Raw genomic sequence first — 23,983 nt, 5'->3', positions numbered from 1 at the left:
ATAAAATTACGCGACGCTTGTTATCCTATGTTGAAAGTTTGTGAGGAGTGATGTGTATAACAAACATACATACACGTATACAACGTGTATGTATGTTTGTTTTTACTCTTTCACGCAAACACAACTGAACTAATTACAATGAAATTTAACACACATATACAGGGTAACTTGGATTAACACATAGGATAGCTTTTATCCTGAAAATTCCACGGGAACGGAAACTATGCGGGTTTTTCTTTGAAAACGCGGGCGAAACCGCGGGCGGAAAGCTAGTTTATCATATTCTTGGTAAACATAAAATTTCGCGACGCCTGTTAAATATAGTATTTTGATTTACTGCTTTCGACATCATAAATAACATAATAAACAAATTATACGAACTAATAGTTTGATGGTTATTACTTATTACTGACCTTATAAACTATGAAATTAATTAGTTTCGCTTATACGTGACATACATTTGGAAGATATTTATTTAACTAAGGGGCCATCCATTAATCACGTGATGTTTTTTTTGGGATTTTTTGACCCCCCCTCCCCCTTGGTGATACGTGGTGAGGTTTAAGACTACCCCTCCCCCCTCCCCCCTATATCACGTGTATTTTTTCGTACCTGCAAAGAATCAATTTTTTATTTATAAAAAATACTGGAATACGTTTCATCAATTTTAAGAAAATTAAAGACTAACTATAATAAAATTTCAGACGTAGACAGAAAGATTGCAGTTTGTTTTTGAATGACATAAAAATAATGAAAGATATGCGAAAAAGTTGTACGCGTTTGACTAAAAATAAATATCTACATGTAACGCCGCTTTTCGGTTGAGTTTCGCGCGCTTGCCGAAAAATAAATACACGTGATATATTACTTTACCCCCCCTCCCCCTTGTGATATTTCGTGATTTTTTGATGGACCCCTCCCCCCCCTTTCAAGCCTCACGTGATTAATGGACAGCCCCTAATGTACCTATAAGATTTTAAACTAGAATTTTCTTAAGTTTTTAACTTGACTAAATATATACCTAGTAGGTATAGGTACTTGATCATGTGTAACTGTAGTCTGTAACAGTACATATTTATATATATTTTACCAATAACATACATTAAAGCCCTCACATACAATCCGTGTAAATATAAATCACTCAAATAGTTATAACCAGTAATAAAACCTGAAATTAAATTGTCTCTTGCACTTCCTTCTCACGATAGGGTTGATAAGAGCTTCTAAATAAATGGAGATTATTCCCTTCAGCGTTTTATTATATTACTAGCAGTGCCGGTATATAACCAAAGCCTTCCTCGATGAATGGGCTATCTAACACCGAAATAAAAATGAAAATATAAATTATTCGAAAATATAAAATTGAAAAAATAATTTTTCAAATCGAGATTCTTAAGATTAGCGCGTTCAAACAAACAAACTCTGCAGCTTTATAACATTAGTATAGATTCGTTTCATTTCTTAGGTGTACATAAATTGGGTAAGCTTATCAATACAGAAAGAACGCACTAACTTATAGATATGACGTTACTCACATTTTGATATTATTTTTGTTGACTCACATTTTCACTATTGCACAATGTATTTTGTTTAATTTTTCCCTACTATTGCAATATTCTTATTATTCCAATACCTATTTGTGCTTTTTTAACAAATTTTAGTGAATACTTCCAATCACGAAACTTTTCAATGCATCATTTTAAAAAGCAATCTGCATTCGAATTTTAAAAACATTTTCAGCCAGTTATATCACATTTTCATTCTTCCAAATTTGAAATTTGTAGTATCTATATTGTCTATGATTCTTCGATTCCAATTTTAAAATTAGTAACGGCAGCCCTATTAACGAATGTTATCAATCAATTGTGAGGCCAAGATTAGTGCCGCCCGGGGCCAGCTCCTATGTTCTAGTTAGCAGTAAATTACTACTTAATTAAATATTCAAGTTGCTCCTCTAAGCTCGGCGCCGGATCGACGGACAACCTACACCTACAATTATATACCATTTCTGTTATTGCGAAACACGGATTTTCTGATGATTAGAGGGTAGGTATGTGATACTGAAGCAACATCGACTTTGCTATCAATGGTCGGTTGTCAAAATAATGCGGTGTAAATCAGTACGAGCTATTTGGATATCGCTCTTTTATGATGTGATTATTACATACTTATGGTTAATCAATAATATTATTATAATAATTAGATTTTTTTTCTCAAAACAGAAACCTATTCCAGTTGTTATGATACTTAGGCATTTATCCAAAACTATAACAACCTCTTCCACGCCATCAATCAGTGCACAAACCGCAAGCAATTTCGCAAACATAAAAATTTATGGTTCATTTTAAATATAGAAACGTATCGCAATTACGAAATGACCATCATGTGACCGCATATATTAACGGTACGCGTAGGTCGCGACAACCGGACAAGCACGATAGACACCTATATCTGTAGTCTATACTGTGTTATACAGGGTGGTGAAGTTATGTTACCTGAATGCTAAGTACTGGTTATATTGTAGATGGAAAATACTCAAATTTGTAATTTGATAATTATTTGGTTACATTGGTTTTTCGCGCATTCAATTTTTCAAGTTTGTCGGAAAGATTAATTCCTTATAATTGAGCCTAAAGATCGATGCACTGCAAGTAGGCAGCTGTGACAAGTGAATTTTCGGAAAACTTTGAATACCATCTTTGTTTTCAAAAATATTTGAATGTTTTCTTTCCAAAAGAAACCATGTAGTTACACTTCCTAATATCATAGATAATTTTCTGTAGTTACATTCGGAGTAGGTACTTTGCCTTCAAAGGGTTATACAAAATTCCATCCTGTATGTGTAGATACCCGTAATTTGTGCACTTACGCAGGAATCGCGGACAGCATGATGGGATGAAGTTGTTATTCGATGTCAACATTCTACCATAGAGTATAGTTTGTAGAATCTGTGCCTGTTGCGATTCCAAAATGCATTCTAAATTCAAACTTCCACAATCCTAGCTAGCCTAGTACATAGCTTCAACATTTTCAGATTTATTTTAAACGTGCAAACCAGTAAACTATTGTTAGATAAAGTCGAATAGATCATGTCCATACAAAGTGATCTGGTAAATTTACATTTTCCGTCAATCGCAAGATTACGCTGTGAAAACAAACGTGAGATTTGTCACGCAATTATGCGTAATTATAATGAATTCACGTTTAACTATTTAGCATTGAATAAATTAAATATTATTGAGTGTAATAAAAAATAATATATCCGTTGCCGTACTCGTATAGACCTTACCCAGTTCCTTTTCAAATGAAATAATTTAGCATAGTCCATACTGCACATAGTGAATCGACGTGGGAATGAGTTTTTTTAATGTTTTAATTAGCTTCGTTCTATCTCGACCGCTATCAATGCTCTCTAGATCATGAATATGTAAGTGTAAACGCATCGTGAGTCATAAAACATTGGACAGATAACGCAAGTAAATAAACGTTGGTAATGACTTGTATCCATTGGAGATAAAGATGATTACGCATTGGCGCTAATTGGCCAGTTATATTTCGGTAACGCATGTCATATGTTTTGACGTTCCAAATTTAAATATAAATAAATAGGCTGTTTGGAACTGACTGAATAAATACCTTTTTTTGTGTTCGATTTTCAAAAAAAAAGTTTATAAGCTATGTTATAAGTTCATAGCTCCTTTTCCGTTTTTGAATACTTCTGATAAAAATACGCATAGGTGATTTAATAACACGCATCTACGCACTTATCTCGTACCTACCTACATGTTGACATTTCATAATTGAAAAACAAGCCAAAACCTGTTTCCTGAACAACTATCGTTATCAAAAACCAAACATTTGTAAACCTAGTGACGATCAAATAAGTCTAAATTTTCCTGACTATATAGCATTGCGTCATCGCTATGCGGTTTTGCATATCGGCTTATCTGAAGGACATCAAAAGGTCAGACTGAAGCTGGCGACCGTGTAATTGCCGATATTTCTGATACTAGTGACCGCCCTTGACTTCGTTCGGAATCGTCTGTGAATACCGTTTCTAACCGTTCTCTAGGCTCGGCTGGGGAGAATGTAAACAATGCTAACTTAGTAGGTATAAAGTTTAAACTAAAATACTCAAAACCATCTAACATGTCAAAATTCAAACAGGTCTGGTTAAGTAAACCATAAGTCCCTTCAAAATTTTACTTACTACATAGGTAGTTAGATAGCTATCTAAGAGGTGATAAGTTTCAATATTCTCATAGTGAAAATTATCTTATTCACTTTCTCGATACACTGTAATAAAATATTCGCATTTAAACAAACATGCAAGTATCTACAATAACAAGCCCCATTTTTCCTTTTTCGTCGTAAGTTATCTCCGTATCTATTGCACAGATACTCAAAGGCGTATTTGCATTTCTGACTCAGATAATAAACTTAAGTTACTAAGTAGCAACTAAGAAATCACTTTCACAAAATGTTTTGTCGATAATGAGTCAGCCAGACAAAAACAAAAAAGATGGTAGGTACCTACCGATGCGATGATTCGAAACTTTCATAGAAAACAGATAGCAAATGGAAAAAGAACTATTTCAATTGCCATATTAGAAATTATTTAATCATTTTTGAGAAACAAATGATACAGGTACTTACATATAGTAAATTTTATTACATTTTATAAGCAAGAGTAAAATTTAACACTTAAACGGATTTTAAACGCAATTTTTTTCATTAACGCATTACCATACTAGTTATTATTGTGTGACAATTGACATTACGAACAAGCATGGTCACGACTCACGGGGAGTTAAGTTTCTAAATGTAGGTACACCGTATACCTAATACGCGCGTAAAATCCAACAACAATATACTAAAGGTAAAATAAATACATTTCTCAGTACAATAATGAAACGGATATCACAATTACGATCGCATCGCATTAATCCAACGCTATTTGCAAACAGGGCTGACTTTAATTGTTCGTGTAACCTCTTGTCTCGACCCACATATTATTGTTAGTAAACCATTGTAATGCTAACGGTAAGATAGCGCGTAAATTTCGATATAATGAAACTAAGCGAGATCTCTTACATTAATGGTAACATTGGAATTCGAAAATAAATTTAATGTCACGAGTATAATATTCTTTTTACTATAAAGAAACACACGCCTTTGCTAAAACTAGACGATTAATCATAAAATCCCTGCTTCCCGTCTAACCCGCACTATGAACTTTAACAGCAATTTATTATGAAAATCCAAATCTATCAATCAAAATATTTGTTATGAGCAAAGTCAAACAATGGTTTACGATCGTCAATTCATTTTACATTTTCTTGGTCATAAAAGACCCGCTTATAATCGTTTTGCTATCAAACATTCAAATGTTAAAACCTGACATCTTAAACGGCTATAAAACTATTGACTGGCAACGGGTATCTGCGCGTTTATGAATAATCCTTAACTTTCAAAAAAGGAATGATCGAATTCTGAATTCAAATTCAAAATTCGATTCATTGGAAGTATGCATGCGTGGTTAGTAATTGGCGCTAAAATTAAACCAATCCGTGTATGGCGCTCACAAAAATGCTTCGGAGGCGTGGCGCGGGGCCAATGCACCTGGTGTAGGCGCATTCCTTACGCACTCCTTTCTGTGCCCCGAACTAATAATTCCAAATCATTCGGTTTATCAAATCTGGTAGTTATATACCTACTATTATGCTAGGTATAGATGTAATCCTTTGTAAATTTTGATACGAATCTCATAAATGCATTTACCTTCTTAGAAGATGGTTCGTTTTTCCTTGATTCGTTTGGTCAATTAATGGCATATTAACAACGAAATCGTCAAAATATACGAAAACAGTTAAAATTGGCTAGGCAACCATTCAATGCCAACACCGAAAGATAACCTACTTCTACAAATTAACACATTCGATTTATCAGAAACCAATGACCGGGGAGCATAATACGGCTAATAGCCTTCCAAAAGGTAAGTCGCCATCAATGTTTACATTGTACACAATATACTAGTTTGTTCACAAGATTTATGATGCCTTTTAGAGCACGTTCCGACAGAATTAGCGCCTCAGCTCGAAATGCCAAACGGTGATAAGATGGTACGTGTTAAGTTTATTAAATATGGCTTTTATGTACTACTATGTTGTTTTACAGGCTGTGTTTCTGGACTGATTTTTATCGCCTGTTGAGTGTTCACTGGTCTAGTAGCTTTATGTTTATGTTTAACATTTTGTGTATGCAAATTTCAAAAGACAATATTGTACCTGTAGAGTGTAGACATATGTTATATTACAAAGAGTAGTGGTTTATGTGGTCTGTACCTAATAAAGATAAATTTTCCGAATCATTGCATCTGTTTAAAAAATTCTTTACTATTTTGAATTAATCTTAAATCCACTTCAGTGTATTTCAATATATCGTCGAAGCTAGCTTCTACTGTTAATTTGAATTAATTAAAAATTATAATGAGTACGATAAACATAAACGTGAGCTTAAATAAAAAGACCAAATTTCAGCCACAATAATTATTAAGACAATGAAATCCTTTCTGCGGTTTGCACTCTATTCAAGATTTTTAATCTATCTCTATTCAAGGGCACTTAATTAAGTAATAACCTGATCCGTTAATTATATTTACATTCGAACCAGGTCAACGTTAAAAATAAACAGTTAAATAGTGTCTTAGCGTGTTCCGAGAAGTGTGTCAAAGTACTAAATGGTAGTTTGTACACATTAACCGCAAGTGAGGCGGCCGCGGCGCCGGGCCACCGTAACGAAAATATTCAAACCTGTTGCCGCAAACATTTTAAACAAACACTTGGCCGACCCACTAATGCGCGAAAGCGGGAAATCTAATTTTCACTTTGTAGTTTGTCGCTGTGAGCACGGGGGACCACTGAAAAGTTGAGTGAAGGCAGGCAGGATTAGGTTAGGTCCTTTAATCCTCGGTAGTATAGTGGTGAGTATCCCCGCCTGTCACGCGGGAGACCGGGGTTCGATTCCTCGCCGTGGAGATGTTTTTGCCGGGCGATGGAGCGGGGATTTAGTCCATCGTCCGGTGAGATGAGGCAGCGTGAGACGTGTTCCGCTCACGCCGCCCCATGAGGTTAGAGCTGGCGGGCTCATAGTTTGTGTCGGCCTGGAGACGGGCAGCTGCTGATGGGGTCACGGACGAATTCTACCTATACCCGTGGCCCCGTCGTTTATGTGGCTTGACGGAACACAGTGGGGTTTTGGTCGGTAAGAATCCGACATAACCCGCGGCCCTTTCCCCCGGAGGCCGTGGGTATCTATGCAAGATTACCCACTCAAAAAAAAAAAAAAAAGGTTAGGTCCTTTGGCGTTATAGCATTGCTAAGCAAAACTTTAGAAATATGTTGAGCAGTTTGTTATAATATATTCGTTTATTAATGATTTTTCATATTACGTTTAAAGGTGCATGAATTGAGGAGATTAAAGGAGCGCGCGCAAATATTTACGTAAATAATGTAATCAAAGATGACGAGAGAAGACAAACGGAATTTCCATATCATTGTAACTCGTAAAGATATTTAATTAACATATTTTAAGAGACACCTTGTTTGTGGACTTTTTAATAATTAACAAAAAATCAACCTAGCGTTGCTTAGCTAACAATCTCCAGCAATCTGTTCCATAATACGTCTCACTAGGAACTAGAAAGATCCTTATCTATATTCAAAGATAAAAATTCATGCGTTTCTTGCGACATCTACACTACACAATTTCCTTCCTCCGCGGCGAATACAATCACGCAAACGCATCTGAGACGAGCAGAAAAACAAATGACACTCGCTGAGCGCACGCAATAACGATCAGCGCGAAGACATTTATTTAGCGAGACTTTCGCCGAGAAAGAAATTAGCATTCTGTTTAGATTGAGCGTCGCATCGATCGTTAGAAGACGCTGGATATCCGCGTCATCCGCTTCACCATATGGGCCGTGACAGCCCGCTTCGTTAGAGCATTTGCCGAAATAATAGCCCACCATTTGAGGTTATGTTTCCGTATTATAAACACTCATTTCAGTCAACTTATTGCGCAGTAATAGCGTTTATATTTGCAAAATTGCTGACTTAGGTCGTTCCTCTCGGACGTATAGCCTTGGCTTTGACATCTTGTCACGTTATACCAAATCGAGTTGTTTTGTGCTAAATTGTCTTGGCATTCTTGAATTGTCCACTTAACTTAAGGCCAGCGTTTATGTATTCATTTCAGCCAATGTTTGAATGCTTATCGCTCAACGTTACTTAACTAAACGTGTCTAATCCGTATGACAGTTTAAAGGATGTTAGATTTGTTTCTGGCTTGACCATAATTATATATGTCTCATTATATCGAAGTCGGACCATATTTGGTGTTTAAATAGAAAACTAGTGAATACCAATTTCAGAGAAAATATTGGTTATAGTGCCATTTTTAGAGTTTCAACACTAATTTTCCCGCGTCTAAGTAGAAATAATACGCATTGAGAATAGGATTTTTAGATTATTTTGTTTAATATATTTATAAGAATTGTATCTTCAGGGTGAACAAGTGAAACCGATGAGGTGGTCTAATGAAAAACTTTCCAATTCCATTTCTAATCCTAACATAACTACAACATAGAATAGCGAAAGGTAATTAAAAATACATTAATGAAACAAATTTCATGCGTGATGATGAAATTCTTTGGTTCCTTTAAAGAAATAAGACCTTATGATATTTGTGTGTCAAGAATTCTAATTCAAATTAAGTTAGCATTGATCGCATTCGTCCTTTCATTGTAGTAAATGATAAAAAGCAGCTTCGTTTAACATTATCTAGACACGCGGCAGCGTGTCAAGCCGAGTTCAAGCGAAGAGAACTGGCGAGCAGCAGCCGTGTGTATATTTACACGAACCATTTCGAGCCACTTTTCACCCCCTTATAACTCGAAAACTATTTAAGTTAAATAAACCAAAATTGGTACATATCAAGAGGACCTCAAGATAAACAAGAACCTTAAATTTCATAAATACAGATTAAACAGTTGCGTAGATATTAATATCCAAAAATCGCAATTTTTAAGACTGACTGACTTATAGACATATACAAAACCTAACCCACTTCCAGATGACCTAGAAAGTTCAAATTTTGTAATCAGCTAGGTAATAGTGAGTGTACAAAGGAAAAAATCAGAAAATACTGAATTTATCTGTATTTAATTTTTTTTTCAATGACATTAATTTTGTTTGTATGGAAAAATGGAAAAGTTTAAAAAAATAGAAAATAGTATATTCACCTTACTAGTCTTAAAAAATAGATCAAAACTAATCAGTGGCCGAAAAAAATTTTGAAATCCATCAATAAATGACTGAGATATAGATTATTGAAGTTTCCATATTTTACGACGAAACATCTGTAGATTCGAAGCGCCTCTGACATCACACTCACTCGCGCTAGTATCGCTAGGGCGGATTACTTCGATTGCATGATTTCTTTATTCAAAACTGTTATTAAACGTAAAATAAAATAAAATTGTAATAAAAATATTGCTCATACATTTAAAAATAATATATAATTTTACATATTCACATTTATTTATTCTTTATTTATGAGTGTTTACTGTTTAGTTTAGTTTTAATTTCAGTGTAAATAAATAAATAAAATCTTAATTTTACTTTAAACATGGTATTCAATGGTGAATGGTGATACAATTATATTAATAAAGCACAAACATGTTCAGCCAATACAAGCATGCAAAAATAATTACCATAAATGGTGTAATGGAAGAAGGCTTCGTCGAAGGTCGAAATGATTTAATTTGCGTAATATTCATATGAGTGAAACATCTTTAGGCACGTTTAGAGTAAAATTTTAAGATCGCGTCATGGCAATACCGTAACGTCATGGAGTAAGGCGACGATTCTTCTACAACGATCTTTACATCTTGGTAATAGTGTGTGTACAAATTCACGCTGGATGTTTAGAAAATCATGTAAGTAATCTTTTAAACAGAAAACGAGTTTAAAAAATTGCAGATAATGACGGGGCAATGTGCGCTGATATTCATAAAATATAAGAAAATATATAAAATAATACTAAACAAACCATACAGAGAAACCGCAAGAAAAAATAAAAAAATCGTATATAAAAAGTATTTTATTCATAAAGTAAATCAAATTTGCAGAGTAATTTTCTGTACAAAAAGTAATGATATCCCACCAAAAACATAAATGTAAAATTTGGAGCCGAGTTCAATCGTTGACTTAATTTGCCAAAAAAATAAATGAGATCTAAATGTGTGCCAAGTTCTGCAGACAGTCCAGAAATTTATTTACAAAGATGTATTAAGTTCTTAGGTTGACTGAAAACTCAATTGTTTTATTTTCCCTTAGAGAACAATGTTTATTCCAAAATATAACTTTTTTAATTTGAATAATATAATTATTTTCTCAAAGCAAACAACTAATGACCTATTGAACCCCATAATTTAATGAGGCTAGTTTTTAGAACCTCACACTGAGAAAAATTTTCTTTAGCAAAGTACCAATTTAGCTCGGTTAAAAATTATTCTGCTGCATTCAATCAAGACATATTTAAAATGTGCAATTAAGCTTTGCTAGTATTATACAAGCAAGTATTGCTAAATATTCTTGGCTATTATTAAAAAAGTACTTATTTATTTCAAAATTACCGACTCGGTCAATATTACCTTTACCGAATTAGGTTCAAAATAGACAAGCTTACGTTATTATTTAATTATAAGCAAGTTATTTAATTTTAGACTTAACCATAGTTGGTTACGATTTACACAAGAGTTCGGTTAAAAATAAACAAGATTACATTATAATTGAATGACAAGTAAATCATTTAAATTTAGACATAATATTATTTGGCTAAAATTAAATAACTTTCTATGATGCATATAACCGTGTTTCTTACTTAAAAATAAACAAGTAACTTATCTATTGGGAGATAAGCACAGCTCGGCAATTAACAATGGAGCGAATACTATTTTTGACCGAGTAACTTGATAAAAATTAAACAAGGAATTGGCTGCGTAGCCCGCAAAGTCAGCCATTTCTATCAAATCATAGTCGAGTGACGAACGTGTCTGTTGAAGCGCCGCCTCAGCACCTACCTACAAGGCAGATTCAAATTTACATTAAAAACAATAACTTTTCATCATCATTGTGAATTTTAATCAAACTATTATAGAAGAGCAAGATGCAGAAGACAAACTATTATGGCTCAAAAACTCCTCTGAGCCATGGACAGCCTTAGAACTAAAGTGGCAAGAAACTACAGAGACGAGGCTAATTTCTGCAAAATAGTTAACTATAGCTCCAATACCTCAATACAATGAATACGCGGCTCTTAAAAAACCCAAAGGAAGGTGTGGTGTTCTGGTGAGTGCAGTTTTTTAGAATTTTTTGTCTGCTTTAGTTTAATTAGTTTTGTATACTTACCTACTTACGTTTTTTTTTTATTTGTTTACAGCTAGAAAAAGATTTTGAAAACCAAAGGACAATATACCGAAATCACTGAAAGCTTCCCCACAATCAAGCCAAAAATATTTGAATTAGTAAGTTACTTCTGATCAAGCAAGATATTGTCATATACCTATTACTTTAATCAAAATATACCTATTACTTTAGTAAATTACATTAGGTACGATATAGTTCCGATATAATATCTACACATCAAACATGTCTATGATCCTAGATGTTGACAATTTTTTGGATAAAAATCATTTCCAGTTGCTTGAATACTTAAAATGGCCTTGGGTGAAGACACATTTCATTTTATCTAAAAAGTGTTTTGGGTGTGGTTCTTTCACATTTTGTAACGAGGTTCAACCAGAACATTTTATAATAGAAAACGATCAATATGTAAAGAGCTTATTGTACTTTAATTTTTTTGGTGCAAAAAATGTTTATGTTTTAGTTGCATTTATGATCATTTTCCCGACGACGAATGTGAATTATGTTTCAATGTTTCCTTGTTGGGTTGTAATAAAATTATTAGATCAAAAAGGTTACTTATTCTCCTAGCTTATTCTATAGGTTTTGCCTAAACTTTTGACTTATCAAATACATATAAGTACAATATTTAGGTGTAGTAACTTGCTTACATTACCATAATGATTGTTTTTTTTTTTTTTTTAATGTAAACAAACCTAAACCACTTTCATTAGAGAACAAACTCCAACATCGCGAAATAAACTCAGCTGTTCCGTAGATTTTGGCAGAGTAGATAATTCCACTTTTGTATATGAAACAGCTGATATTTCTTTTACGATGTTGGATTTGGCCCTATATCTAATTAAAGTTGTTCAGGTTCGTAGTCTGAGTCATTCCTTAAAAGTTTGCTCATGATTTATATTTCACCCTGTTATTGTGAAAATTAAAATATCTACAGAACTCCAGTATCGTTTCTTCACATTGTGAATTGTGTACTATTTTTAAAAGTAGTAGTATTTAAAGTGTATGTAGTATGTTACTTGAAATGATTGTACTGAATAAAGCTAATTTCATTAATGTGCATTATTTTCTTTCAGTTTTTTCTTAGTTTTTGGTGTGTCGGCAAAATGAGTGTTGTTTTCTTACATGAACGTTTCATTGGCTTTTTTTCCGACATGCCAAAGCAAAAAACATGCAAAATTTTGCCCCCTGCACTAATAATGGTACAAATGACAACAAATCGAACTAGGTAAATACTTTCAGTATGAGCTGACCTCACATTGTATGCAGGGTGTAAAAGAAAGGGGTACACATCTAAGCAGCGCGTGATGTACTGATGAAACTGAACAACTTTTCCCAAAGACCTTATGGTCAAAAGAGGAAAATAATGGAGAGGTTTAATTTTTTTTCATCTTTCGACCCATTTTCCTTGGGAAAAGTTGTTCAGTTTCATCAGTACATCACGGCCTGTTCGGATGTGTATATCCCCTTTCTGTTACACCTTGTATAGGTTTTACGAACATTCACAGGTTAGCTTATACTGAAAATATATAGCTCAATATGTGTCGTTTGAATTAGTACTTGCAACAAAGTATTTTAGCTATGGTTACCTAATAAACCCGCCTAAGAATACAAAGTAACTTGGCTAAATATACCAATCTTAATTGACTAGAAAGAACAGAGTATATTTAGTTATAGTTACCCAATGAACACGATTGACATTACTCAGTAACTTGGCTACGTATACAAATTTTTAATTGAGTAGAAGTGACAAAGTAGATTGGTTGTCCCTACCCAATAAATATGATTAACATTATCGTGTTACTTAGCTAGTTTTACGAAGCAAAATATTTGAACTCACTGAATTACTTTGCTAAAAACAGCAGAGCACGTTGGTTATTGTTATCAGAGTAACACGATTCACTATAGTAAATAGGTTAGTTAAGTTTACTGAGTGAATAGGTTAAAAGCAACAAACCTTTAATACGTATTTTTTGACCAACTTACTGGGTTTATATTACCAACATACGATAACAAAGTTGACTTGTATAATTTTAGCAACAAACTTTGCAGGCTCCCTCCGAAGCAAGTTACTCGGTTGTAAATAGCAGCAACTTGTTTATTTATAACCGTTACGTTTTTTCAGTGCACAAAATATAAACAGTATGTAAAACTAGCCTCATCAAATTATGGGGTTCAATAGGTCATTAGTTGTTTGCTTTGTGAAAATAATTATATTATTCAAATTTAAAAAGTTATATTTTGGAATAAACATTGTTCTCTAAGGGAAAATAAAACAATTGAGTTTTCAGTCAACCTAAGAACTTAATACATCTTTGTAAATAAATTTCTGGACTGTCTGCAGAACTTGGCACACATTTAGATCTCATTTATTTTTTTGGCAAATTAAGTCAACGATTGAACTCGGCTCCAAATTTTACATTTATGTTTTTGGTGGGATATTGTTTATCTTGAGTTGAATATTTTACAAGCATTGAAATAATTAATTCAAGTGATAAAAATATATTCGTTACATTTTTAGACTAATGATTCAACATGTCAACAAATAAAAATCATGTGTTTTGTTATTATTCAATGAGGAAAAAGCTTACACTAAAACCATTCATTTTAAAACTACACACTGCATTTGCAAATAATAAAATCAAACCCAGTCTTAAAATAATAAATCATTAAATAATTAAATCTAACGAATAAGAAATATATACATCCAAATGTAGTACATATTTACAATTTACACAGGTGGTCTATGATAACCCCATTGAGGCCCGTATCACAGTGCGTTGAGCAAAAAATTCATTAACCCAGCCAGAGGTCAATTGTGTTTTGTTTTTAACGATGATATTAACTAATTAAATTAACATTATATAATTTATTAATTAATTGTACATTAAGACGTAATGGTTTGAAAGTAATTGAATTATGAAGTAATAATAGTCTTGATTGAATATAACCAATATAGCAAGACCCCTTAATAAAAGACGGCAAATTAAAAATAGAGATCAAGTTGTAATTTCAATCTTTATTCGCCAATGTTTACATTTTTTTTTAAAAACAAAGCGACTTAACTCGGAATAACACACCTACCTACCTAATGAATTGATTAATACAACGATATTGGAATCATTTTAAATATTTTAACTTGGTGCTTCTTTAAAAAATTACCAATTTGATTTATTTATAGAGATTTATTTTTATTGTCTCTCAGAAATACTTACCATTTAATGATTAATGAACATAGAAAGTTATCATGTATAAATAGGAAATTTCCTTAATTACGTGTTATTTTAACGATCTTCCTCGTATTTATGGTTAAATGCGATAACCTTCAGTATCTTCAGTTAGTAATTATATTAATAGCTTATTTTATTCACACTCTGACCCAATATACAATGTCATTAAAACCACGTGTATTAAAGATATGAAAGTTAACCTTTTCCTGGTTATAAAACTATCTATACTATCTCATTTATACTATGTAGTTATGTTACTACTACCGTTAGCTTACTACCTACTACTACTAGCTGTTGCCCGCGTCGTCTTTCGTCGAATACTCGAATAGACTAATCAAGTAATAATTATTATCTTCCCTCCCAATTCTTTCATGAATAACTAGCAACTATAAGCAAATAAACAAATGTACAAAACTTTCACATTTATTACTTTATTAGGATTAGTAGGATTTCGAATGTGCACTTTCTCTAATTCTCAAATATAAGGAAAAAGATTTATGTTCACGTTATTCAACTTAGGTCAACATGGTGAATTGTTTAAAATCATAGATACCCATCTGTATTCAGATAATAAGTTATTAATGCATTAGAAGCGAATAGATTAATTATTATCTGTGCACTGTCATTACTTTCTATCGAAATTCAAAGTCAAACCTTTAAACAATTGACTGTTTGGTGAAGAATGCAGAATTATTATATTTTTATAGATTTATAGAAGATAGATACTTACAAAATCATAAACTACGAATAGTAACTTAAGTAATTATTACTATTATATTTTTAACGTGATACAGATTAATAAACTTTGTTAGATTCCATGTTCCTATGCAACGTTATCTTATCTATCTTCATACAAGTTAGATAACGTATTTATAATTATGATATAGTTAATTAAAAAAAACATGCCTTCCTGAAAATGAATTACCCACAACTTTAAAATATTTATTATTATGAAGTTCTTTCACCACGTATCTATAGAGTATAATATTCGTCAGCATACACGCAAAACGCAAACCATAAACAAAAAACACAATTAAAAACATAATATAGCGATATCAATCACGTTTGGTGACAAACCTGGCCGTATTTGGCGCGAGGCATAGACACGGATACCAGAGAAGATGCAATGCGCGCGCATCCTGCTTACAACGGGATAGCAGTTTTTGTCGATGGCTGGATATTGTAGCTTAAAAAAAGAACTAGTATAAAAAGTTGTATATAGTCTGTGTTGTAGAGTATTACGTCGGGAGGTATTGTGGAAAAGTTCTATGGGTTACTTATGATAGTTTTATGTAGATAAATCAAATATTTTGTTATGTATTTAATGATATGTAAGATCCAAAAGAAACTTAAATATTATACTAGGTAATTAATAAACCTAGGTATACAGAAATAATGTTACCTACTATGAACATTAATTATTATTATATTTTATTATAATCAATGCATATGTAGGAAACTTTGATAGTATACCTACCTTCCTTTGCACTAAAAAATATTCCTTGTTATCATAAAATTGTAGCTTTCAATCATATCACGTAAAATAATCCTATCTTATCAATGCCAATTTTTAATGAGGTCGAGTGAGTCATAAGCTGTGTAAGCTATTTCTAGGAAGTTTCAATAGAAAATGCATCGTGAAACTCATTTAATAATATGAAATATCAATGACATATAGGGTAATTGCGCTGGTTTGCCGTCCAGCTTCTGTTTTCGTCCATTTGACTGACCTGCTACAATCACGTGCGTAAAACTTGAATACAAACCTACCTTCCCGCGCAAGTTTGCACTTTTTACGGTCCATAATGTTTAAGCAACAGTACTATCAACATTAAAATTTGATTTGACAAGAAGAGAGTTCAAAAAATTAACGTAAATGTGGCCGCTTCGCATACGTGCCTTGCAGATGTCATCGCGCGAGAGAAAAATTTGCCGGCGAGAAAAGTTCATGGTAAGGTAAATCACTGTTTTAGCTAGTTTACGTAATGTTTTTGGTACGTATGTTTATTTATAAGCATAATAAACGCAATTATAAGTGTTTATCATACATTTTTATAATACTCTTCGAAATATTAAGTGGACGGATACTAGGTTACCAAATTCTTAAAATATTTGGTTTTCGTCCAAGTGGACGGAAACTCAAACAGCTACGTGAATATTTGTTAGGGTCATTTTACTTTATCGGACCTTTAAAATACTGAATAGTTTCTCCCGAAGTGATCTTTATTGATATTAGTTTAGTTTTTTTGGTTTCCGTCCACTGCTATGTCATTGCTGCCAAAATAAAAAAATATTTAAAGAAGTGGACGAAAACTAAATTTAGCTTTAAATGTTTTAATTTTCGTCCATGAATGAGTATTGGAGTATCCAAAAATTAAATATAGCCATTCTTTTGCATTACTGTTCGTCTATTTTTACGTATTGAAAAGTTTTCTATTCAGTATCTTCCTTATAAATAATTGGTGAGGGCCAGAGTGTTGTAGGTACCTAATATTGTCATTCATTCAGTCATGTATCATTCTCCTTATGTGAAGTAGAGTCAATTATTCGTAGCATAAATGGGGGTAGGTCAGACATAATACACTGTATTTTTCTTGATTATCATTCACTTGAGTATCATCTTTTATTCTAGGTCTGTTTTGCCAATGCAGTATTTTTTATTATACTTACTCAACGTATCCTCAGAAAGATCTTATTGTTTTTAGATGGCCTCGAAGGAGTCTAAGAAATCTAGAAAAAAAAAGACGCTGCGTAGGTACACTGAAGATTCTGTAGCTAAAACTTATTATTATGGCTGTGTGTTTATAGTACGTTTCATTTGATAAACAAAGTATTAGAATGAAAATTTTTGTTGTTAGAATGAATATTTCTGTTTTTTGATGTTATTTCTTAGTCCTGTAATTATTACTTGTTTCATTTACATTGTAAGGAACGCATTCCTTTCTTTATTACGAATGATTATACAGTCATCACTAACGCCTATAAGGACTGCCAAGTGCTACATAGATCTCAGTGTTGACTAGTTATATTGATTATTATTAGTAAAACCACAAGTAAAACTAAACCTGGGTAGTGAGAAATTGTAATGTTAATTAAATAAACGTATATATTTACCTGTAATTGATTTTAAACTTAATAGTTGACCTACCCTCCTTTTTCTAAACGGTGGTCGAAAACTAGCTTACACTAGGACGAAAACCAGTTTTTTTGGACGAAAACTAGCATTTACCCTACTTTTGCAGAAAATAATTTAAATAAAAAGATACATCAAAATGATTTATTTTCCCTTAATATTATCTTAAAGAAGACTATATAAGGACTTAAAAAAAAATTTATATGTTTAAGGAAGGGTGCTCCAAAATATTTATTTCGTATCACAAAGTTGGCAACTCCTATAATTGGACGAAAACCAGCGCAATGACCCTAATTTAAAATTTTATATCGAGTTTAATTAAATAATGATTAATGACCATATTTATTTTATACTAGCAGTCCACCCCGGCTTCGCCCGTGGTACATATTTATGTTTTCTCTACATAAGAACCATCCTCGTACTTCAAGGAAAATAATAAGTTATCCGCTTACCAACACATTTTGGGATTCATTGTTATATTATATACCTAGGTAGATTATTACTACTTACCTAAGTCGAAATTTTAACAATACTCATTCTAAAGTTGAAGAATTAGATTGTTTGAACTAAAATATATATTTGTGTTGAATTGTCCTTCAAATTGAGGATAGACTAGAAAACATCAAGATACGGCATGATAGATACCTAGGTACCTACCTACAAATGGAAAATACAAAATTCCATTTGAGAAAACGTTGCGTGAGTCAGCTAGTAGGTAGGTACCTAGGTAATTTAAATTTGGCAAATGCAACGGGTTTATAGCAAGGACACCTTTTTAGAAAATTAGACTTTAGAGCCTATATAAGTACCTACCTACCTAATGACCCACTAAGGGTAGTAAATTAATTATTAAGTACCTGCATATTTATTTTGTATGTACAGTACCTAGGTAGGTAGGTATTTGAATGAAATATTTTTAAATATACCCATTGGGTTCGTTAGTATTTTCTAGAACATTTAACGAAAATGTAAATTAACATTCGAATTACCTATGTATACTTATTATTAATCTAATATATAAAAATCAATGCCACTTTTCGTTGTAATTCCATAACTCGAGAACGGCTGAACCGATTTCGATAATTCTTTTTTTATTATATTCCTTGAAGTACGAGGATGGTTCTTATGTAGAGAAAACGTTAATATGTACCACGGGCGAAGCCGGGGCGGACCGCTAGTAAGTAATAACGATATGAATTTTATCGTGTAAAATAATCGATTAGCCAATTTTTTATCAGTGAGTAATGAGTATTTTTAACTATTCAAGCGATAATTATTCCTTCCTGATTTCTACACGAAATAATGCTTTAATATTCGTAAATTGAATTACCAATCACAGACCGTAAGTTTTTTTTTAACATGGATCATAATCCGTTAGATCAACACCTGAGGAGTGGACTGTCTACGCACACATACAAATTGTAGAACACAACTACAAACGACTGTTGATTACGGCACGACTCTTGAGCATATCAATAATATTACAGAAATTTATCAAGACTTACCCTATTGGATTCCAATGCTTCAGCACTGTGCTCCTCCTTCTGTCGGAAGCAATTAGTGCACTTGCTCTTGTTGAAGATGTTTGGTGCGAATTTCCTGCAATCCGATCGCCCAGACATGTTTGTCAGAGGTCAGGGTCAATTTTAACGTTCACTATGTCACAGTGCACAGCATGATGGTACTGTAAAACACACACACTAGACGATTATTCGCCTTTTAAAAACCGAACACGTAGTTTATCACGCGCACCAACCGTCGAGTGAGCTATCAGCAAAATCACAGCAAGAGGTGAGCGCTAGCGTTAAATAAAAACACACGCACAACACTTATCTTTTTCGGCAACCGACCGCCGAAGAAGTCGAACAATCGCGTAAACAAAATTCGATTTCACGTCAAAATAAACATCGATTTTATAACGAACACGCAGAGTAAGCGAGCGCACAGCAACACGATCGCTCGTCCATTTTACATCTGATAGAAAACCACGAGCGAGCTGCGGCCCGAGTTGTTGTTTTACAACTTCTCTTTTCTTGTTACGTACGTGGTGTTACAGGTGCATTAATGTGTGTGTTACTTTACATGTAGGCGAGACTATGTTCGACTCTTTCTGAATCAACGCAAATGTATAATTACCTCTCACTCGCACCATTCATTAATCTCAACCGACAAGTTATATGCTGCCATCTAGTGAAATTCTTTACGTACTATTATAGAGCTTGTAAATCATACTATTCAATTTGTTAGTTAGTATAAACGGATTCCAGTAGATGGCTCTGATATATAAAAAGATTTATGGACACTTTTGTACTGTATTATTTTATGAAAATGGTTATATTTTCGCATCGACCGTACACTTATAACAGAGATAACTAGTTAATAGAAAATAAATAATATTGCAATCAACATACAATAATTTGGAATAAAAAATGTATATCATATTGTATTGTATCTTGTGTACATTTTACTTTACTTATCTAATTTTTTGAATAAAAAAGAAAACAAGTCTTATTAATAACTAGCTTCCGCCCGCGACTCCGTCCGCGCGGATGTCGGTCTTCGCGTGGATGGTTTATTTCTCCATTTTGAGTACCTAACTCTGACAATGACATCTTATAAATATCTATTGGACCCAAATACGGCTAGGCCCTCTTTTTTAGAGTATAAGTATTCTTTGGCTAGGCCTATAATAATACGCAACGTGTGGTCGCGGTTCTACAGAACAACGTCTATGGATAAAACTGAAAAATTAAGATTAATTTTTTTCTACGTATTTTTCTTGGATAAAAAGTATCCTATTTTACGCCCAGAATAATAAGGTATAATTATACCAAGTTTCATTGAAATCGAACCGTTATCGTTAGTTTTCACGTGATGCCTTCACATACAGACAGACAGACAGACAGACAAAAATTTTTTTAATCACATATTTGGGTTTGGTATCGATCCAGTAACACCCCCTGGTACTTAGATTACAAATCTTTTATTTTGTAATCTAAGCCCTGGTATTTATTTTTTCAATATTTTCAATGTACAGAATTGACCCTTCTACAGATTTATTATATGTATAGATTTCGATTCGATAATTTCAAATCGTTCTCTTAGTATTATATTACTTTACCATGCACACTGCACAGTGTAAAAACTAAAAACTACATCATAAGGGTAACTTCAGGGTAAACGTTGGGTAACTATTGTACTGTGTCGTGGATTTGCTGCGCATAGGTATGGTCTACAGTCTACACTCTACATCATTCAGCTATACAGCATTTATAAACATATTATATTACAAAAATGTTGTGTGGTTTTATGAAACCACGGCAAAAGTGAAACTTTTTTTCACACTATTGACATATAACTAAAAATTATCGTATTTGTAAGGTATTTGTATGTATCGTGACCAGTGCAAACTTAGCACCCCATCTATGGAATTTTGGGTCGAAAATGACCTTGATCGTTAGGTCCCCGTTAGGTCCTTTAAGGTCCCACAATTTTTTCGTTAGGTCCCCTTTAGTTTTTTTTTAATAATTTTTTAAATTTTAGGTATAAAAAAATGCAACTTTAGCACCCCATCCATAGAATTTTGGGTCAAAAATGACCTTAATCGATAGGTCTCCGTTAGGTCCTATAAGGTCCCACAATTTTTTCGTTAGGTCCCCTTTAGTTTTTTTTTAAATAATTTTTTTTTAATTTTAGGTATAAAAAAGTTACACTTTAGCACCCCATCCATAGCAAAATTGGCAAATTTTATCAAAATCGTATTCTTTACCGTTAGGTCCGTATAGGCTCATCATTGAAATTGTAGAATTATTTATTTTATTAAAATTATAAAATAATAAAAACCTGCGCATGCGCCTTAGAGCATTAAGGCATGCGCACATCATACATAAACAGTGCGAAATTTAAAATGGTATAGTTTCATTAATTAAATAAATCTATTGTTCTGAGAGTGCTTATTTATTAATATATACACCATAGATTGACACTACTTAATACACTAATAGTTATTTTAATGCTAGGTTGAAAAGTAGGTTTTACATAATACTTAGTACATTATTTTGATAAAACTCGTAGGGTTCAGCCTGCGTTTGCAATGTAAGCGGAAAACATGTAATTTTTTACGACATCACATTAGAAACCTCAAAAATAACAGTACTTTGCCACTATTTAATGGATGTTATTATACATATAAACCTTCCTCTTGAATCACTCTATCTATTAAAAAAACCGCATCAAAATCCGTTGCGTAGTTTCAAAGATTTAAGCGTACAAATGTCAAAGTGACATAGGGACAGAGAAAGCGACTTTGTTTTATACTATGTAGTGATAGTGATAGAGTCCGGCTAACGAATGAAAAGGCGGCAAATTCAAAAAATCATCATATGGTAACTTAGGTTATAGTTGGAAATAAAGTTTTGATACTTTAATTTATTATTACGAGCTTTGTTTTTTTGAGAGATTAACAACATCTTCATCTATATAATATTATATATATGTAATCTGGTACAGTTATCTGATACAGATAAAAAAAGAACAGCTAGTGAAAGTAAGAAAAACATAATAAAATACAATTAAATTTTGTTTAATCAATATAATCATATTAAATCTAAAAGACGCGTTCAGCCGCGAATAAAGAATAAGAATCACTATCATTATCTCTGACATCATTAACTCTTCCATGTCTGCAGTTATTCCATCTTGTTTTTTTTGTACTGCTCTTCAACATGAATAACCGTTTGGTCCTAGAATAAATCTCGTCGAGATACTGATTTTGTGTCTTTAAACATTTTGAACGGACAGATCGTTCAATTTTATATTGTTGCTTGAATAGTTTTTAACTGGATTACTGGTATCATCCATGCAAAATAATAATAATAATATTAAACAAATCATACCTACTTATAATAATGTGCAATGCAATCAAGATGAAAAGCATCAAAATATCAAGTCACACTTAACAATGCATTGAGATATTTCTCGTAAACACTTGTTTTTCCTTGAAAACTACATCTCTTTCAAATTGTTTCATTTTAAATTTATTAATCATAGTTTAAAGTTTTCGTCATGTTTTCAACTCAGTTTTCAAAAATATTTTTTTTTAAATTTTTTTTTAGAAATCACTAAAATCCTAAGCTAAAATCGCAGAAAAAAAAATCACTTTGACAAGCTTTGACACATCAACAACTCGGGTTTTAATGACAGATAACGGTCAAGTGTTGCCAAATAAATTTTCGAAATTAATAGCCAGTTTCATCTTTCGAACCAGACGTGACTAGTATAGACACAAGATTTATTTATTGATTTAAATTTAATAAATGAAACGATACCAATTTAAATTTCGCATTGTTTATGTATGATGTGCGCATGCCTTAATGCTCTAAGGCGCATGCGCAGGTTTCAATTATTTTATAACTAGTGGTCCGCCCCGTTTTCGCCCGTGGTACATATTTAGTATCCTATATCCTTCTCCTGGCTCTAAACTACCTCCCTGCCAATTTTCAGCTAAATCGGTTCAGCCGTTCTTGAGTTATAAGTGGAGTAACTAACACGACTTTCTTTTATTTAATATATAGATTTTAATAACATAAATAATTTAACAATTTCAATGATGGGCCTCTACGGACCTAACGGTAAAGAATACGATTTTGATAAAATTCGCCAATTTTGCTATGGATGGGGTGCTAAAGTGTAACTTTTTTATACCTAAAATTAATAAAAAAAATATTTAAAAAAAAACTAAAGGGGACCTAACGAAAAAATTGTGAGACCTTATAGGACCTAACGGAGACCTATCGATTAAGGTCACTTTTGACCCAAAATTCTATGGATGGGGTGCTAAAGTTGCATTTTTTTTATACCTAAAATTTAAAAAAATATTTAAAAAAAAACTAAAGGGGACCTAACGAAAAAATTGTGGGACCTTAAAGGACCTAACGGGGACCTAACGATCAAGGTCATTTTCGACCCAAAATTCCATAGATGGGGTGCTAAGTTTGCACTGGTTGTATCGTGCGTCACGCGACATGCGCTACACAGACCAAAAAGTTTGAGACGATGTAATAAAAGTTTCACTTTAATAAATATCAGCATTTTATGTAGTATCTTTTTATTTATTTTTTAATTGTTCTAAT

At 32.7% G+C, this 23,983-nt stretch overlaps 1 protein-coding gene and 1 non-coding gene across 3 annotated transcripts in view; one reads left to right on the top strand and one right to left on the bottom strand.

Moving 5' to 3' along the window:
- Positions 1-19,856, bottom strand: part of LOC123690826 (protein outspread) — a 229,135-nt gene extending 209,279 nt beyond the window's left edge. For both annotated transcript variants that reach the window (XM_045634896.1, XM_045634897.1), the window contains exon 1: positions 19,358-19,856. In XM_045634896.1, coding sequence (XP_045490852.1) covers positions 19,358-19,474 — 117 coding nt within the window. In that variant the 5' untranslated portion in view covers positions 19,475-19,856. The remainder of the gene's footprint in view (positions 1-19,357) is intronic.
- Positions 6,966-7,037, top strand: Trnad-guc. The gene has a single exon. It is a non-coding gene; the product is annotated as a tRNA-Asp (tRNA).
- Positions 19,857-23,983: the final 4,127 nt, after the last annotated feature.

The sequence above is a fragment of the Colias croceus genome, chromosome 4 (genome assembly GCF_905220415.1).
Source record: "Colias croceus chromosome 4, ilColCroc2.1".
In the NCBI taxonomy this organism is placed as follows: Eukaryota; Metazoa; Arthropoda; class Insecta; order Lepidoptera; family Pieridae; genus Colias; species Colias croceus.
Note: the sequence above shows the minus strand (reverse complement) of the source record. Positions and strands in the feature narration are given on the sequence as shown.